At 62.1% G+C, this 15489-nt stretch overlaps 1 protein-coding gene across 1 annotated transcript in view; it reads right to left on the bottom strand.

The window, feature by feature from the left end:
- The window catches only part of LOC120752684 (dedicator of cytokinesis protein 2-like), a 46213-nt gene that overhangs the window by 28293 nt on the left and 2431 nt on the right, over positions 1-15489 (bottom strand). Inside the window, exons 6-28 of the mRNA XM_040064129.1 lie at positions 15324-15472; positions 14837-14972; positions 14587-14741; positions 14165-14246; positions 13120-13255; positions 12715-12790; positions 12500-12579; positions 12222-12347; positions 12012-12136; positions 11336-11434; positions 10859-10931; positions 10661-10764; positions 8561-8750; positions 7591-7688; positions 7374-7463; positions 6989-7089; positions 6705-6839; positions 3280-3391; positions 2782-2852; positions 2327-2433; positions 2043-2170; positions 1533-1583; positions 357-452 (exon numbers count right to left, since the gene is read on the bottom strand). Coding sequence (XP_039920063.1) covers positions 357-452; positions 1533-1583; positions 2043-2170; positions 2327-2433; positions 2782-2852; positions 3280-3391; positions 6705-6839; positions 6989-7089; positions 7374-7463; positions 7591-7688; positions 8561-8750; positions 10661-10764; positions 10859-10931; positions 11336-11434; positions 12012-12136; positions 12222-12347; positions 12500-12579; positions 12715-12790; positions 13120-13255; positions 14165-14246; positions 14587-14741; positions 14837-14972; positions 15324-15472 — 2520 coding nt within the window. The remainder of the gene's footprint in view (positions 1-356; positions 453-1532; positions 1584-2042; positions 2171-2326; positions 2434-2781; positions 2853-3279; positions 3392-6704; positions 6840-6988; positions 7090-7373; positions 7464-7590; positions 7689-8560; positions 8751-10660; positions 10765-10858; positions 10932-11335; positions 11435-12011; positions 12137-12221; positions 12348-12499; positions 12580-12714; positions 12791-13119; positions 13256-14164; positions 14247-14586; positions 14742-14836; positions 14973-15323; positions 15473-15489) is intronic.

Raw genomic sequence — 15489 nt, 5'->3', positions numbered from 1 at the left:
CCTCATCGCTGCCCCGTGCGGAGCTCCGAGCCGCCTCCCTTCCAGCGTGCCCAGCTCCTCACACGCGTTCTTGGCACGTAAAACTGCGCCGGTTCGCCGGGTTCAGCCGCTTGCTTTCCAGAGGATGCAGCCCGAACCCTTCACTGCTCCCGAAACAGCTTTTCCTCTGCTCCCCACTCACTCCCCTCAGCTCTCCGGCTGCTCCAGCCCCGCTCCTGCTTTCCACTGGGCACATCCCCGACATCCATCCCCATCCTGCTGGGTTCTGGCAGCGGGGCCAGCGAGGAGCAGAGCCGGTGACACGCACCCGGACCCCCAAAGCGGTGACACCTTGTGCCTGGCGCAGTGGGACTCACCCTCAGCGGGTTCTCCCGGTCCAGGACGATCACCCTGCGATTGACCGTGTGGAGCAGCCGCTCCAGGATCACCTGGATGTGCTTCTTCACCTGTGCCTGCAAGGGGAGAGGTGTCAGGGCCACAGCAGGGGCGTGTGCCAGCTGTGGGGTATTGTCCCAGCATGGTGCGGCACATTCAAGGGCTGGTGACATCGGGGTGGTGAGACGGGAACGATCCAGAGCTGGAGTCAGAGCGAGGCAATGTACTCCGTAAATGTGGGATTTGGGATTTCTGTACAGCTCAGCCCTGTACACCTCCCTGGAAAAGTGGCCACCTGGCTGGGGACAATGGGGACAGCCGAGGATGGCTGGGGATGATGGAGATGATGGGGATGATGATGGGGATGATGGGGATGATAGGGATGATGGGGGTAATGGAGGTGATGGGGATGATGGGGATGATGGGGATGATGGAGATGAGGGGGATGATGGAGATGATGGGGATGGTGGAGATGATGGAGATGATGGGATGATGGGGATAAGAGGGATGATGGGATGATGGGGGTGATGGAGGTGATGGAGATGATAGGGATGATGGGGATGATGGAGGTGATGGGGATGAGGGGGATGATAGGGATGATGGAGATGATGGGGATGAGGGAGATGATAGGGATGATGGGGATGATGGAGAAGATGGAGAGGATGGAGATGATGGAGATGATGGGGATGATGGAGGTGATGGGGATGATGGAGATGATGGAGATGAGGGGGATGAGGGGGATGATGGGATGGCTGCCCTGGCAATGGGCAGGCAAAGGTGGGTTCAAATCTCATAGGGTTGATCTCTCCCTCCCCCAAGTGTGTCCCACCATGCTCTCCATATAGGTTAGTCCAGGTTTAAAAGTTAAGCCTGACACGAGACATTTCACCACAATTTCTGAGCTTTCCATCCCATTCCTGCCCTTCCTGGTGCTGTGGGGATTAAAGAACCACCTCACCCTCCCAGGACACAGTGTCCAGCTCATCTCCCACAGCGCCAGTCACTGCACTGCAGGTGGGACACCTGAAACTCCAAAGGGACCCCAAAAGGGACCTCAGAGCAGCCAGGAAGGGCAGGAACAGAGGAAGGCTCCTGAAAAGCCAGAGCACAGCGCCCTGTGCACTCCCAAAACATCGTGCTGCTGCAGGGACACTCACCAGCTCCATGTCCCCACGGTCCTTGTGCTGCACTCGCAGTTTCTCTGCGCTCTGCAATCACCAGAAACAGGGCTGAGACCCCCAGGAATGGCCCCAGCCCACACCAGACAGGCCACATTTGGGTTGGGTGGTGCCCACCATGTCTCTGCCTCACATTTGGGGCCATCACTCTTCATTTTGGAGTGCGATACTGCCCAGGGGCTGACTGGCAATCACCGTCTTCCTTCCTGCCCTCACCTTCCTCCTGGTGATATCCCCACCACCCTCAGGTCAGTGTCATCCCTGAGCCTGGAAGCCCCTTCCCCACTCATGTGGATGTCGGGCAACCCACCAGAAACTCACTGAGGTGATGTTTTTGCCCCACTCTGGGCATGTCTCTGCTGGCATGGTGACACCCACAGTCCCCTGGCTGACTACAGTGAACTCCCAACATATCCTGGCCAGGAACTGGTGCTTAACCCCACTCCCAGGGGTTTGGTCAGGTCACTGCACAGCTGATTCCCGATTTACCTTCTGGGCCTGGTACAGCACTTCCAGGATGCTGCTGAGCAGCTCGATGCAGGACTCCTCCTCCTCACCGGCCTGGATCAGCTCCTGCAGGATGGGCAGGGCCGCCTGCAGCACCAGCTCCCGGCACTCTGCGGGGGACAGGGGGACATGAGGGAACTGTCTCCACCTTTGGAGCCACTCTGGGAATGGGGCAGAGGATCCCTGCTCAGGGACTCATCCCCGTGCTGTGCCACAGCCTCTGGGTGAGCTCAGCAAGGGCAGTGCCACCAGGACCCCTCTCTCACCATGGGACTGGAAGGCTTTGCTGCTGGCAATGTGGGTCAGGGACTGCAGCTTCTGCTTCAGCAGCCGCTGGGGCAGCAGGTTCCCCACAAAGTCCCTCAGCACGGCCCTGCCAACAGGAGAGGAGTTAAACCAGGAGCTCCAGGTTCTGGTCAGGATGGGGCTGCTGGGTGGGGCAGGATGGTCTCACAGGGCAGTTGTGCCCACAACAAGCACCCAGCAGACAAATCCTGCCTGAATTTCCAAAATGAACCCAGCTGGGGCTGAGTTCTCAGGCTCAGCCTCTGCCCAAGCACAGGCAGGTGCTAAAACTGAGCAGAACTCTCCCATTTTGGCACTGGGAAGGGGATCAGGAGGTGATTCCAGACACCCCTGCCTGCCCTCACGTGTGGGGGCAGAGGTGGCTGATGCTGAGCATGACAAGGGGCTGGGGCTGGTGGGGGCACAGGGGCCTTACCCCAGAGCAGAGGAGTCAAAGATCCCAAACACGTCCTCGAGGATGGAGGGCAGATACTTCAGGGCCGCTCCCTGCAGAGACACCACAGAGCTGCTCACAGCAGCACCCTCTGGGAGGCCCTGGGTGCAGAGCTCAGCCCCATCCCAAACCCACCCATCCTGCACCAGCTCTGCTTCCCTCAGCCCTCTGTGCCAGGGAACGAGGCCAGGCCAGATCCAGGATGGGGGACAACCCCCAGGAAGCCTTCCCAGATTTTCCTCTGCACACTGCAGCACGTGGGGTGGCCAGGACAGCGCCCACCCCATGCCACCGAGCTGCTGCCCCAGCACAGGGGTGCACGGGGCGGGGACAGCTGGGGACAGCAAGGCAGAGCACGGGGTGGCACCTCCTCCTGACACCACGGCGGAGTCTGCACACAGTGCCACCCCAAAAACGAACACAGTGTCACCTCGGCATGGGGACAGAGCTGAGCCCTCCCAGCAGGGCCCCGTGCCCCACCTGGGAAAGCAGCGTGGGACCCTCCAGCGGGGACTCCATCAGCTGGTTCAGGGCAAGGAAGAACTGCTGTAGGGAGCGCTGGAACTCGGCCACCTCCTTCCCCTCGTAGAGCCTGCAAGGGCCAGAGTCACCGTGCTGTCACCGTGCCACACGCCTTCCCTGCTCGGGGGTCACCTGCATTCCCAGTTAGTTACACTCCTCCGTGAACGTTCGGATCCACGGGCTGGATCTAGTGGTGAGTCCTGGCACTGTCACAGCCCTGGCACCACCACAGCCCTTGGCACAGCCACTGCCCCACCACGTCCAGCTCACAAAACCGCTTTTTTTTTAAATAAAAAAAAGCGCCTCTTTTCCATGATTCCACAGCCCAAACACCTCTCAAAGCAGTTCAGCACCGTCCCACTCGAGCAGGAACCTCCTGAGCCCTCCAGCCCCTCCCCGTCACCAGCTGGACCAGGGCGAGCTGAATGAGGGAATTTTAGCCATGGGATGTGCAAAGCTGCAGGAAAACTGCAAAGCTGCAGGAAGACCGCAAAGCTGCAGGAAAACTGCAAAGCTGAGGTGTGATCACAGGAATAAAGTCACTGTTGGAGGTGATTCCCCCATCACTGACACCAAGCAGCAGCAGGAAAAACTATCCAGCCACCAGCTACGTAAGGAAATCCTGGAATTATGGACCGCTATGGGTTGGGAGGGCCCTTGAAGCCCATCCAATCCCACCCCGTGCCATGGGTTGCTCCAAGCTCTGTCCAGCTCGGCCTGGAAATCCGGGAGGACAATGAGCACTGGCAGGGAAAGTTATTTCTGCCCTCAATGATGGCTAAAAAGCAGAAGCAGCCAGAGGAACCAGCAAGGAGGAAGGGGTGAGGGAGAGACGTCACCACGGGGCCATCCTGGGGGCCCCCGAGGGGACACGGGGAGGTGTCCCCAGGTGGAGGACGAGGCCTTCAGTCATCCTTGCAGCTACCTGGGCTCCTCACAGGAGCTGCAGGCGCTGCTTGTCCAGCTCCAGCCGTGGCACAGGCAATCCCAGACGCGGCAATCTGCAGCAACTGACTCTCATTACAACCCAATTCCCGTCGATTACAGCCCGTACAAATTGCAGCACGCTGGGAGCACTTAGAGGATCTGAGGGGCCCCGTGTTATTGCACGCCGAGATTGCTGAGATGAAGGGGGAGCTGTATAAAATCGCTAAATGTCCTCGGGGACGCGTCTGTTCCAGGCAAACTCATTCACGGGGCCGTTCGCAAACGCGCCGCGTAATTAATTTCTCCTGCCAGGAGCGCTCTAAGCCGGGAATCTGCTCCGTGTCCTCCCGCAGGAGGGAGAGGCAGGTGCTGGGTGAGATGTTCTGGAGCACCTCAGATCTCTGGAGCACCCCGGAGCCACGGATGGGACACTGGGAAGGATGGAAAGGGTGAGGACAGACAGGGCTCGAGTCACACGATCAATACAGAGCGGTGCAAAGTGAGGTGTGACAGTCCCCGGGGGCACAGGGACCTCAGCACAGCTCCTCACCGCCAGGAGCAGCACCCACAGCCACCCCAACACATCCTGGGCTTGGGGCAGAGGAGGCAAAGCCCTCATTCCCCAAAAACAGCCGCCTGCCCAACCACGGCACCTGGGCGGGCATCTTGGATTACACAACCTAAAAACGTGTATTCTATTTTATCTGTTGAAAGCTGGTTTTTTTGGGAGATGTTTTGTCCTTCTCACTCCAGGGGGGAAGGAGGAGGATGCCTCCTGATAATGGCCCAGCCGTTAAAACCAGGTGTGGCAGTGTTTCTTATCTCTGTCACCACCCCTCCATCCTCCCTCCAGGGGACATCTTCTGATAATGGGCCATCAGGGCCCACCAGTGACATGACACGTTCCATCATCCCATCGGGAGATGCTCCACACAGTGGGGAGGAGCCAGCTGTTCCCAGCCAGATAAAAACTGGGAATGAAGGACACAAGGGATCCGGTTTTTCCACTGGATTCCTGGAGGAAGACCGGAGCCATCTCATCACCACTGGACTTTCTACAGGACCATCTCTACTCCACAGAACCACATCTGTTACTCCAGGAGGACTTAACTGGACTGCTTCCAACACCCTGACCACCAGGGTGCCAGGTCGTATCCCTGACTCTGTCAGGGTTTTTTTCATGATTTTTGTTTTCTCCCTTGCTTGTTTTTTTTGTACTACAACATCTGTTTTTTCCTTTTTTTTAATATTCTTAGTAAAGAACTGCTATTCCTATTCCCATATCTTTGCCTGAAAGCCCCTAATTGCAAAATTATAATAATTTGGAGGGAAGGGGGTTTACATTCTCCATTCCAAGAGAGGCTCCAGCTTTCCCTGGCAGACAACCATCTTTCAAAACCGAGACAGCGGGAATGGGGCGATCCCACTGCTTTCGGTGCCCACCCTGGTGCCCGTCGTTGCCTCAGGACACACACTCGGCCTTTCGGCGCCGCGTACGTGGAACGAAAGAGGAACGGCCACGGTCATGTTCTGACTTCCTCCTCTCCCACGCCAGCCCGGAGGAGGGGTGTCTGTCCCGTCAGCCAGGCTGGGATGTCAACCCCATGCCCACGGGGAACAAGTGAAACCAGGCCTGAGGGCACTCCGGAGGTGCCTGCGGGTACCTCGACCTCTCATTGCTGTCTGCTCATCGCAGGATCACAGCGGGGTTTGGCTTGGAAGGTAGCTCACAAACCCTCCAACTCGGGACACCTCCCTGAGACCCCAGCTGGGCTCCAGGAGACCTTCCCAGCGCGGCACCGGCCGTGCAGGGGCACAGACTGCCCAGGACATTCTGCTCTCTCTGCTGTGGGATGGTTTTAAGAGCTCATTGGAAACCCCCTGTCAGGGGTGGCTGGGGCAGAGGTCACTCTGGGGCAGGGTCACCGCAGGGCAGGGTCATTGCTGGGTGTTTGGGGTGGCCGGAGAGCTCTCCCACCCCGAGGTGGACAGCACTGCCCACCCCCAGAGCGGACCACCACTGGCCAGCAGCATCCAGAGGATGGCACAAAGCTGAGAACTGCCAGAATCCTCGAGGAGAGGACTCACAGCCGTGGAGGAGCCTTGCCTGGGGACCAGCCAACACGAACGGTGGGTGCCAACCCGGGTGCCACGGCAGGCGGGTCGAGCTGCCATTGCCACAGCCCTGGGGCTGACACCACAGAATCACAGAATTTCTAGGTTGGAAGAGACCTTCAAGATCATCGAGTCCAACCCATCTCTAATACCTCAACTAGACCATGACACCAAGTGCCACACCCAGTCTTTTTTTAAACACGGCTCCCACAGCGCAGGGAGCTCCCTCCCACGCACCCCAGGGACAGGGATCAGGGTGCTGGCACACGGCAGAGCTTGGCATCGGGAGCACCGGGAGCACCGGGAGCACCGGGAGCACCGGGAGCGCTGGGATCACTTACTGGGCAAAGAGGTGCCGGGAGCGGACGATGAACTTGAAGATGTACTCCAAGGCCTTGAAGGTTTGCGGGAGGGACTCGCAGGGCTCCCCCCGTGCCGCCTGCTCCACGTACTGCGTCAGCACCGACAGCAGCTTCCTGCGGGGTGGGATATCCGCTGGCATTCCGGCCCTGCCCCACCCCGTACCCCCCATCTCAGCCCCATCCCGGCTGTCCCAGCCCCGTCCCCCCACCCCTGCGGTTGTCCCAGCCCGGCTCTCCCCGTGCCGCAGCCCCCAGGAACGCACTTGTAGGCCAGCGTGGCGCTGAAGTGCTGGCGGATGTAGGCCTCCAGGACGGTGTTGAAGTGCTGGAACTTTCTGTCAGCCACCAACCTCACAATGAAAACCTGAGGGCAGCAGGCAGGGGCACGGCTTGGCGTGGGCAGGGCACAGCCACAGCCTGGGCACAGCAACAGCCACCCTGACCCCACCCTGCCCCGGTCCCATCTCGTCTTGGTGTGGGAGAAACACCTTTGAATCCTGCTGGGATTGTCCCCTGGAGGGACAGCGTCCCTCAGAACGCAGTGCTGCCCCAGGCTGGCTCACTCAGACCAGCAAACCCCATCGCCCCAGTCCCACCAGTGCCCACCCTGCGCTGAGAGGGGCTCAGACCCACACAGGTTCTGCTCACCAGGGCATCAAACACGAGGGTGTCGTAGACGTCCGTCTCTGAGTGCTCCATCATGATGGAGAACAGGGCATCCAGCGTGTCCTGCAGGAACTGGGGGGACATGAGGGCTGTGAGGGCTCGAGTGCTGACCCCAGCATTGCCCGAGACCCAGCTGCTGGGCATGGGGAGTGCAGGAAGCACGGAGGGAGGGAGGGAGGGGAGCAAACCCCGGCTGTACCTTGATGACCTCCCCTCCGTCCACGTTCATCAGCTTCTGGAGGTTCCCACAGAGCAGGCTGGGCTTGGAGCGCCACTTCAGCAGCCCCAGCAGGTTCACTGGGCAGCAGGAATGGGGCGGTCAGCGCTGACCACTCACTGGCAGAACCCAGTGTGACCAACCCCCAGCTCCCCCATCCCATCCTGGCTGCCCAGGAGCAGCCAGAACCACTGCTCAGAGCTGAAATCCCCTGATGCCAGGGCCAGAAAGCACAAACTTTAAATAGGTCGTGGCTGTGGGAGACAGAATTGTGCTGCAGGAACGGAATTAATGGATCAGCCTCATCCCTGACCCCTCTGCACTGAACCACAGTGCCCTGGGCTCTGCAGCCAGCGTGTCACCGTATGTCACATCCCCACGGCGCAAGGCCACGTCCCTGGAGCTCCCTGCACTTCAGCCAGAGCAGGACGAGCCATTCCCATCTTTCAGCCTTGCAGAGGGTGGGAGGAGAGCTCAGCATTCCCATGGGCCCTTCCCCTGGCCAAGGCGAGGATGTGTAAGGGCCAAGAGGGGCACGAATGTTCTCAGCTGCCCTGACCTGTGTGGAGCAGGCCAGGGCTGGAGGCTCCCCTGAGCTAACCCGGGAATGGGGGTTAAACCACAGAGCTCCAATTTCCACCCCAGTTTTGAAGGAAGGTCACGGAGCCTCTGGCAGCCACACTCAAGTGGGGATTCTACTCGCTGCTGCTCCTCTCCAGTGGATGCCAGCCCCCCAAAATATCCAAAATTCCAGATCCTGGCTGATCCCCCCCCAGGAACATCCTGGGCCATTCCGACCACGGAATGAGCACTCGCTGTTCCCACTGCTCTCATCTCGCTGTCCCAGCGTGATGGACACCAGAGAGCCAAACACCGGGAGAAGCGTGATCCAGCGGGGTGGGAACACCGCCGGGGAGGGGACACCGCCCTGCCCTGGGGGAGCAGGGCTCACCATTCTGTGTCAGCTTGGTGGAGCAGATGAGCGTGGAGATTTGGAAGCTGTCCCGGGTGGACACGGCTAAACCCGACGGGACCCCGCTCACACGGAAGGAGGAGCCGGAGAGGAGCTTTGACTCCGACAGGTTCCGCTCCGAGGGCAGGGACAGGTACGCGCTGGCATCCTCCAGCTTCTTGCTGTCACCCTGCAGGGCACAACACGGGTCACAGCTGGAGCCCCAGGGGACAGGGTTCTGTGTGCTGACCCCAGCACACCCTGATCCCACCCCTCCAGCTCCCCCAGATCCCTCAGAGCTGCTCCCTGAGGGGATCCACAGGGATCCTGCTCAGCTGGGACAGACACCAAAGCCCAGCCCGTGTCACACGGCGGGGACAGGACAACACGCAGGAGGAGCAGAGTGACAAAGAGGAGTCCGGGGCTGGAAATTCAACACACCTGGGCGCTGCTGCAGGGACGGACGTGCAGTGGGACACAGGCACGCACCGGGACACTGACAGGGAGCAGGAACCCACCCGGGTGTCCAGGACAGCCCGTCCCACTGTCACTGTCCCCCTACATCTCCCATCTGCACGGGCATGCCAGGACCTCCACGACCACAAACCAGCCTATTTCTGTGTCCTCTAAGCTGAAATGTCCCACCCAGGAGAGCTCACTGGGGTGACTCTGAATGACCTTCCCTGCTCGCTGGCCAGCCTGGGACGTCGGGGGTGAGCAGAGCCGGGCTGCAGCTCACAGACACCCATCCTTCCCTGCCTGCAGCCTGGCAGGGTGAAGCCCCTCCAGCTGAAGGTCAGATGGAGGTGACAGAGATGGTTTCTGTTGGCTTTTCCCCTCCCGCTACGAGCATCCAACACACGGGAGCCCTGTGCTCCTTCCCAGGGCCGAGCAAGGAAAACTTGCTGGAGCTCAGACCTGCTGGAGATCAAGAGGTCTGAGCAGCTAAAAGCCTCTCACTCACATTCCTCTGGCAAGCAGAGATGAAAAGATGAAATAGCTTCTGACTCGCCGAGTCCAGCCCCCGGTGTGTGCCGGGAAGAGCCGGAGTCAGACAGGGAGAGGAAGGAGCAGCGCAGGACGTGGTGGTTCAGGAGGGCAGGGACGGCTCTCTGAGGGGAGCACGGACATGGGGGTCTGTTCTCCTAGCAGGGAGCTGGGGGAGGTTTGATCTCACTGCCACAGCCAGCACCGGCACGTCCCAAAGGTGCCCAATGCTCCTGCTGTGGAGGGAACAGTCCTCAGAGAGACAGGGATCAGAGCCAAGGGCCACGGCAGCAGTCGAAGAATTTGGGTACTTTGCCCAAAAATACATCAGGGAGGAGGGACATAATAATGATTTGAAATGTGCAGGAGCCTCAGGGTGGAACAGCGCGGTCTGTCGCCGTCCTGGGCTGTCAGAGCAGGCGGGAGCAGGTCGGCTCATCCCAAAAAAAAAAAAAAAAGGCAAGATCCAGGGAGGGACACGGCTCTGCCCGGAGAAACTGCGGTCACATTGCCAAAATCAGAGAACGCTCCCACGCAGCAGCCCGGGGGTGGGGGAGCAGGTGGGACACCGGAGCTCCATGGCCAGGCAGGGACCCCGGGAGGTGCCACCACACAGAGAAGAGCCCTGAGCTGGCCCTGGCAGAGGGAGCAGCTCGTGACCCTGCTCCTCTGGTCACAGCAGCCCCAGCCTGGGGAGGGGACACCAGGTAAGGGGACAGAGCCTTCAGGGACCCTCCACTGCGTTTTTTTCCCCAAATGAACAGCGATTTTTGCCTCCCCTCCACTCTCTCGGAGCAAACCCGAGCAGCGCCAGGGCTGGTGAAATCAGGTGGAGCGCAGCCACACCACGCGGGGATGTTCCCTCGCCGTCACAAACGCTTAAATCGCCTTCTCCCAAACCAAACTTGTCATTCCAAAGGAGCAGCGCAGAGACTGGGAGGAGCCCCCGCCACCAAGGACAGCGAGGACTGCAGGGAGGCACCGCAAACCCTCGGGGACTTTGGGGACGTGCCACCAGCGCTGTGGCTCAGGCAGCGACTGGGATCCTGGCCCCAGAAGTGCCGGTGTCCCACAGTCCCCCCCACTTCAGGGGGCTCTGGGGTCCCCTCATACCTTGTACAGCACCAGGTCGTGCTCCCCATCCCGCAGCGTGGTGCCGTCGGGGCGCATCAGCCTCACGAAGGCCATGGAGAAAATCCGCTCGCTGCGGTCCTTGGCTGGGGGGGGATGCACAGGGGTGAGGCGAGGGGGAGTCGGGGGGGACCAGGGACACAGGGACACACCTCCGGGCTGGGAGCAAGGGGCACTCACAGTCGCTGGAGGAGCGGTGGCGGAAGGTGAACCTCAGGTGTGTCCTGTGGACGTCCTCGATGGGAACGGCAATCTGGGTGAGAACGCGTGCCGAGGTGAGGGCGGGGGGCACGGGCTGAGCCCCCACCTGGGCAATGTCCCCTCTGCGCCAGACCACCCACTGCTGCAAACCAGCCCCAAGTTCTTCCCAGTCAGCCAGTGAGGCTGAACTGGGGGCACTGGGATGGGGATGGGACTGCAGTGCCCATTCCCAGGACCACCCTCCCCGGTGCTGGCCATGCTGGGCGTCCATCCAGGGGTCACGCTGTGACCCTGGCAGCAACTCCATCATCTCCAAGACAGGACTGGCCCCAAGGGCTGTCCCCAAAAACACCTGCGCCCAAGGGGAACCCCTGCAGCAGCAGGGTCCTGTGGCTCCGGAGGAGCCTGGAGGGGTTGCAGCCCTGTCCCACCCCCGTGCCCTGGGGCTCCCCAGACCTTCAGGGTCTCCATCCAGCGCTGGTGCCGCTGCTGGTAGTAGACGACAGAGCGGTAGTGGCTGGTGGGTCTGTCCCCTGCTCCAGCGTGGATCACGTTCTGCCAGGAGGAGACACCTCGGGATCAGCCCAAGTCACCTCACAGGGAGAGGGAATTCCCGTTCCTGCCATCCCCTCCACCTCCTGCCAGGCCTGGTGTCACCTCTGAAGGGACACGCGGCCCTCCCAGGGCACATCAGGGCTCTGCCCTGTGCATGGAGATGGAGGATGCATCCCTGCACCAGCCCTCAGCAGTTCCAGCCCGTTCCTCGGGAGCCAGCTGAGAACCGATGGGAGAACACCTGGAGAGAGGCAAGAGCCAGCCTGGGGAGGTGACACCTTTGTCTGACCCTCTCCTGCCACCCCCAGCTCCTTCCCCCATGCCTGTGCTGGGGATGGATGCCTGGGAGCACTGGGGGTCTGGTGTTCCCAAGGGAGAACAATTTTCTCTCTATCCCTTCACAGCACTTCCCCACATCTTTATTCTATTCCCAGATCTTGATTCCAGGCAGCTCCAGCAGCCCAAGAGGCTCCTCAAGCCTCGAGTTTTGCTACCGGAGCTGCTGGCTCTACCCGAGGTGACACAGGGGACACCTGCCATACCCGAGGTGAGGTGACACGGGGGACACCTGCCATACCTGCACCACATTTCCCGCCTCGTCACAGACACACACGGTCACCTCCACGTTCTTCTGCGTCTTCTTGCTGCCCTTGTCGAACTCGCCCTGCACCAGCGTCAGGTAGATGTCGTTCCTGACATCACCTGGGGGGGACAGCCCCATCAGCCGGGTCCTGGCACCGCCCTGGCATCCCCAGGGACCGCTGGGGTTTGTCCCCACCACGCTTGCCTGGCATGATGACCTCCGGGTAGCCCAGCTTGCGAGCCACTGCCGTGCTGCGGTCCACCAGGTGCGGGTGGTCCTTCCTCACCTGGCTCAGGTCCCCCCACAGCATCTTCAGGGACACCCAGAGCCCTGCAGGGATCACAGTGATTTCTCAAGGGGTGACAGCCAGAGCTGGGGGAGCCACCACAGCAACTCCTCGACCCTGCAGGGACTGCCTGGTGGGACAAGCAGATGGCTGGGGAGGGGTCTCAGCGTGGGCACAGGGGACACAGGGTCTCTACCTTGTCCCTTGTGGTTGATGTCCTTCCCTTCCATTGCCTTCCGGATCATGTTGTGAAGGAAATCACCATCAGCAGCCACCCTGGAAAAGCCACATTTAGGGGAAAAAAACACTTTTCTCTTTGATCCTTGTACCTCTCGTCCCCTGGCAGCTGATGTCCCCATGCCAGCCAGGCCCTGGGGTGACTCTCCCTGCCCGCGGCCCCCCAGCACTCACAGGTGGACGGGGATGAAGTGCTGCTTGTCCTCATCGCTGTCACACGTCCCCTTGGTGATGTCGGTGATGTCCATCACTGCAGCGGCACAGAGGTGGCACCGTGGCAGAGGTGGCACCCCCAGCCAGCGATCCGCGCCCAGGACAGGATCGTGGAGGGAGGTGAAGGCAGGGGATGTCCCCAGGGCTGCTCAGTGGGGTCCCCAGTGCCAGGACAGGGCAGGTGCTGTGTCCCTCGGGTAGGGACAGCCCAGGGGGACGGTGAGGGGCAGAGGGTTGGGGTCTGCAAGCAGGGAAAGGGGACAGTGGGAGCCGGGCAGGGACATCACAGAGCCTGCTGTGGTGGCTGAGGGGTGCCAGGGTGGTGGCACGGGAGCCCGCGGGGGTCTGCACGGAGCCCACCCCCACCTGAGATGCCGAAGGGCCGGCGCAGGCCCGTGCTGAGCTTGCGGCTGTGGCTGTCCCGCAGGTCCATGCGCCCCACCCGGATGATCTGGCACACCAGGAACAGCCGCTCCCGCTTCAGGTCCGCGCTGCCCAGGTCCTGGGTGGGGACAGGAGAGCCCTGTGACCCTGCCAGCACGGCAGGGGACGCGCCAGCGCCAGCGCCGGCTGATCGCGGGGTGCCCAGGGCTGCGGAGGGGGAACCAGTGGGCACAGAGGGTCCTTGCTGCCCTGCGCCGTGGGGACAGTGGGGACACAGCCCCGCTGCCCCGGGGGCTTCTGTGCACCCCAGCAGTCCCAAAGCCCAGGGATGGTGACAACGCCAGGACCGATGGTCCCAACGGGTCACCCTGGACCAGGCAAGCGGGGGGCAACCTGGCACGGTGGGAGGATATCAGGGTGGCCCTGGAGGCACTGGGGAGGGGATGGAGTCCCCGGGGTGCTGTCCCTGAGCCAAAACCTTCCAGCGGCGCTAAGGAGAAGGGATAGGGACACGCCACGAGGCGTGGGGACACGCGGGGACATCAGCAGCGAGCAGAGCAAAGAGTGGAGTTGGGCGAGAGCCGGGAGCGGGGGGGTTGAGGGGCGGCAGAGGAGCCGAAGTGCTGATGCTGCTCATTAACATTGATTTTCCCGGCTCATTTGCATATCGATGGCTCCGCGGCGTCCCGGGGGTCAGCGCTGCGCTGCTGCCAAATCGCTGAGTCAGCGGGTGCCGAGGGGCGTGGGACGAGCGGGGACGGGGCACCCCGAGACCCCTAACACCGGGAGGGGACCCCGGGACCCCCAGCACCGGGAGGGGATCCCGAAAATCCCAACACCGGGAGGGGACCCCGAGGGGCAGCACCAGGTCCGGGCGCCAGGGCAGGGGTCCGTGAAGGGGGACGCGAGCAGGGCGACTGGGGGGGGGTTCGGGCTCTGGCGGGGGCACACGGGACACCCGAAATGCTGCAGGTGGCAGCGGATCTGCAGGAGGGCGCGGCGCGGCTCCCCCCGGCTCTGCGCTCACCGTGAACACGACCCTGAGGTTGTTGAGCAGCTCGATGTCCTGGGGGACCCCGGTGCTGGCCCAGCGGATCACGTAGTTCTCGCTGCGCGGAGGGTGATGGCTGGGGTGGGCACCGGCACAGCAGAGCCCCTGCCAGCTCCCACCGCACAGACCCCTGAGCCCACCGACGCCCCCGAGGCACTGGCACAGCCCCGCTGTCCCCAGTCACCGCACTGGTCGCCTCACCAGCGCCAGCTGTCCCACGGGATATGGCTGCACGCCTGGAACGCCGTAAATCCCCCCGCTCTGGAGAAGCCCTTTGGGTGCCCCTTCCCCCTGCGACACCCGCTGGATCCTCCTGGGCCGGGCAGGATGGGCAGCCCGGGGGGGATGTCACAGGGAGCAGCAGGGGCAGGGGTCTGTCCTGAGCCCCTGGACCCCACCTGATGATTCGCTGCTCGCCGGGGTCGTACAGGGCCATGAAGAGCTGCGCCTCCTCCCCGATGTGGCAGACGAAGTTGCGGACGCAGAGGTAGAGGTTGTGAGAGGGCGAAGCAGCCCCCTGGGCGCCACAGCCCGGCGCTCTCTGCTGCGGGCTCTGGGTGGGGGGCACGAGGTGGCTCAGCCCCACGGCTCAGCCCCTGGCACGTCCCCTGGCACAGGGGCTGGGTGCAGGGCCAGCAGCAGCCTCACCGTCTCCTCCTGGATGCGCCGGGTGAGGGTCTGTGCCGCCCTCCTGTGCGCCTGGAAGAGGCTGATGACGCTGGTCCTATCGGGGTCCAGGATGTTCTCGTCCTCATCCCGCACCACCAGGTCCAGCGCCAGGATCCTGCAGGGGCCGGGATGGGGTGAGGCAGCGCTGAGGGCACACGGGTCTGTGTGCCCTCAATTGTCCTTGCGTGGGGTCTGAGGGGACAGGACAGATCCAACTGGGAAAGGAGACAGGAGCTGGCAGCACCAGGAACATTCCTGTCCCAGCCACGGCTTGTCAGCCGCAGCCCTTAGCCGGGTGGCTGGAGCAGCTGGTGGCACACTTACTGTCCCCAGCCATCACGGGACAGCCAGCTGGGATGATGGGGACACGGGGACAGCCGGCCAGGACATGGGGGAGCACACCTGGGCACGGCACAGCCTGTGCCAGCGGCAGTTTGAGGTCCCTGCGCCCCGTCCCCGCCCTCACTTGTTGCCGTAGTCCATCTTGCCGGTCACCTCCTTCCTGAGCCGCAGGAGCTGGTCCTTGGGCAGCGTTCCCGAGAGCAGCTGCGAGCGCTGCTCCATCAGCTCCTGCATCATCCGCTTCACCTGCCCGTACCGCTCCGTCTGCCCGGCCTGCGGCAGCACCACAG

Source organism: Hirundo rustica, chromosome 5 (assembly GCF_015227805.2).
Source record: "Hirundo rustica isolate bHirRus1 chromosome 5, bHirRus1.pri.v3, whole genome shotgun sequence".
In the NCBI taxonomy this organism is placed as follows: Eukaryota; Metazoa; Chordata; class Aves; order Passeriformes; family Hirundinidae; genus Hirundo; species Hirundo rustica.
This window is presented reverse-complemented; position numbering and strand designations above follow the sequence as displayed.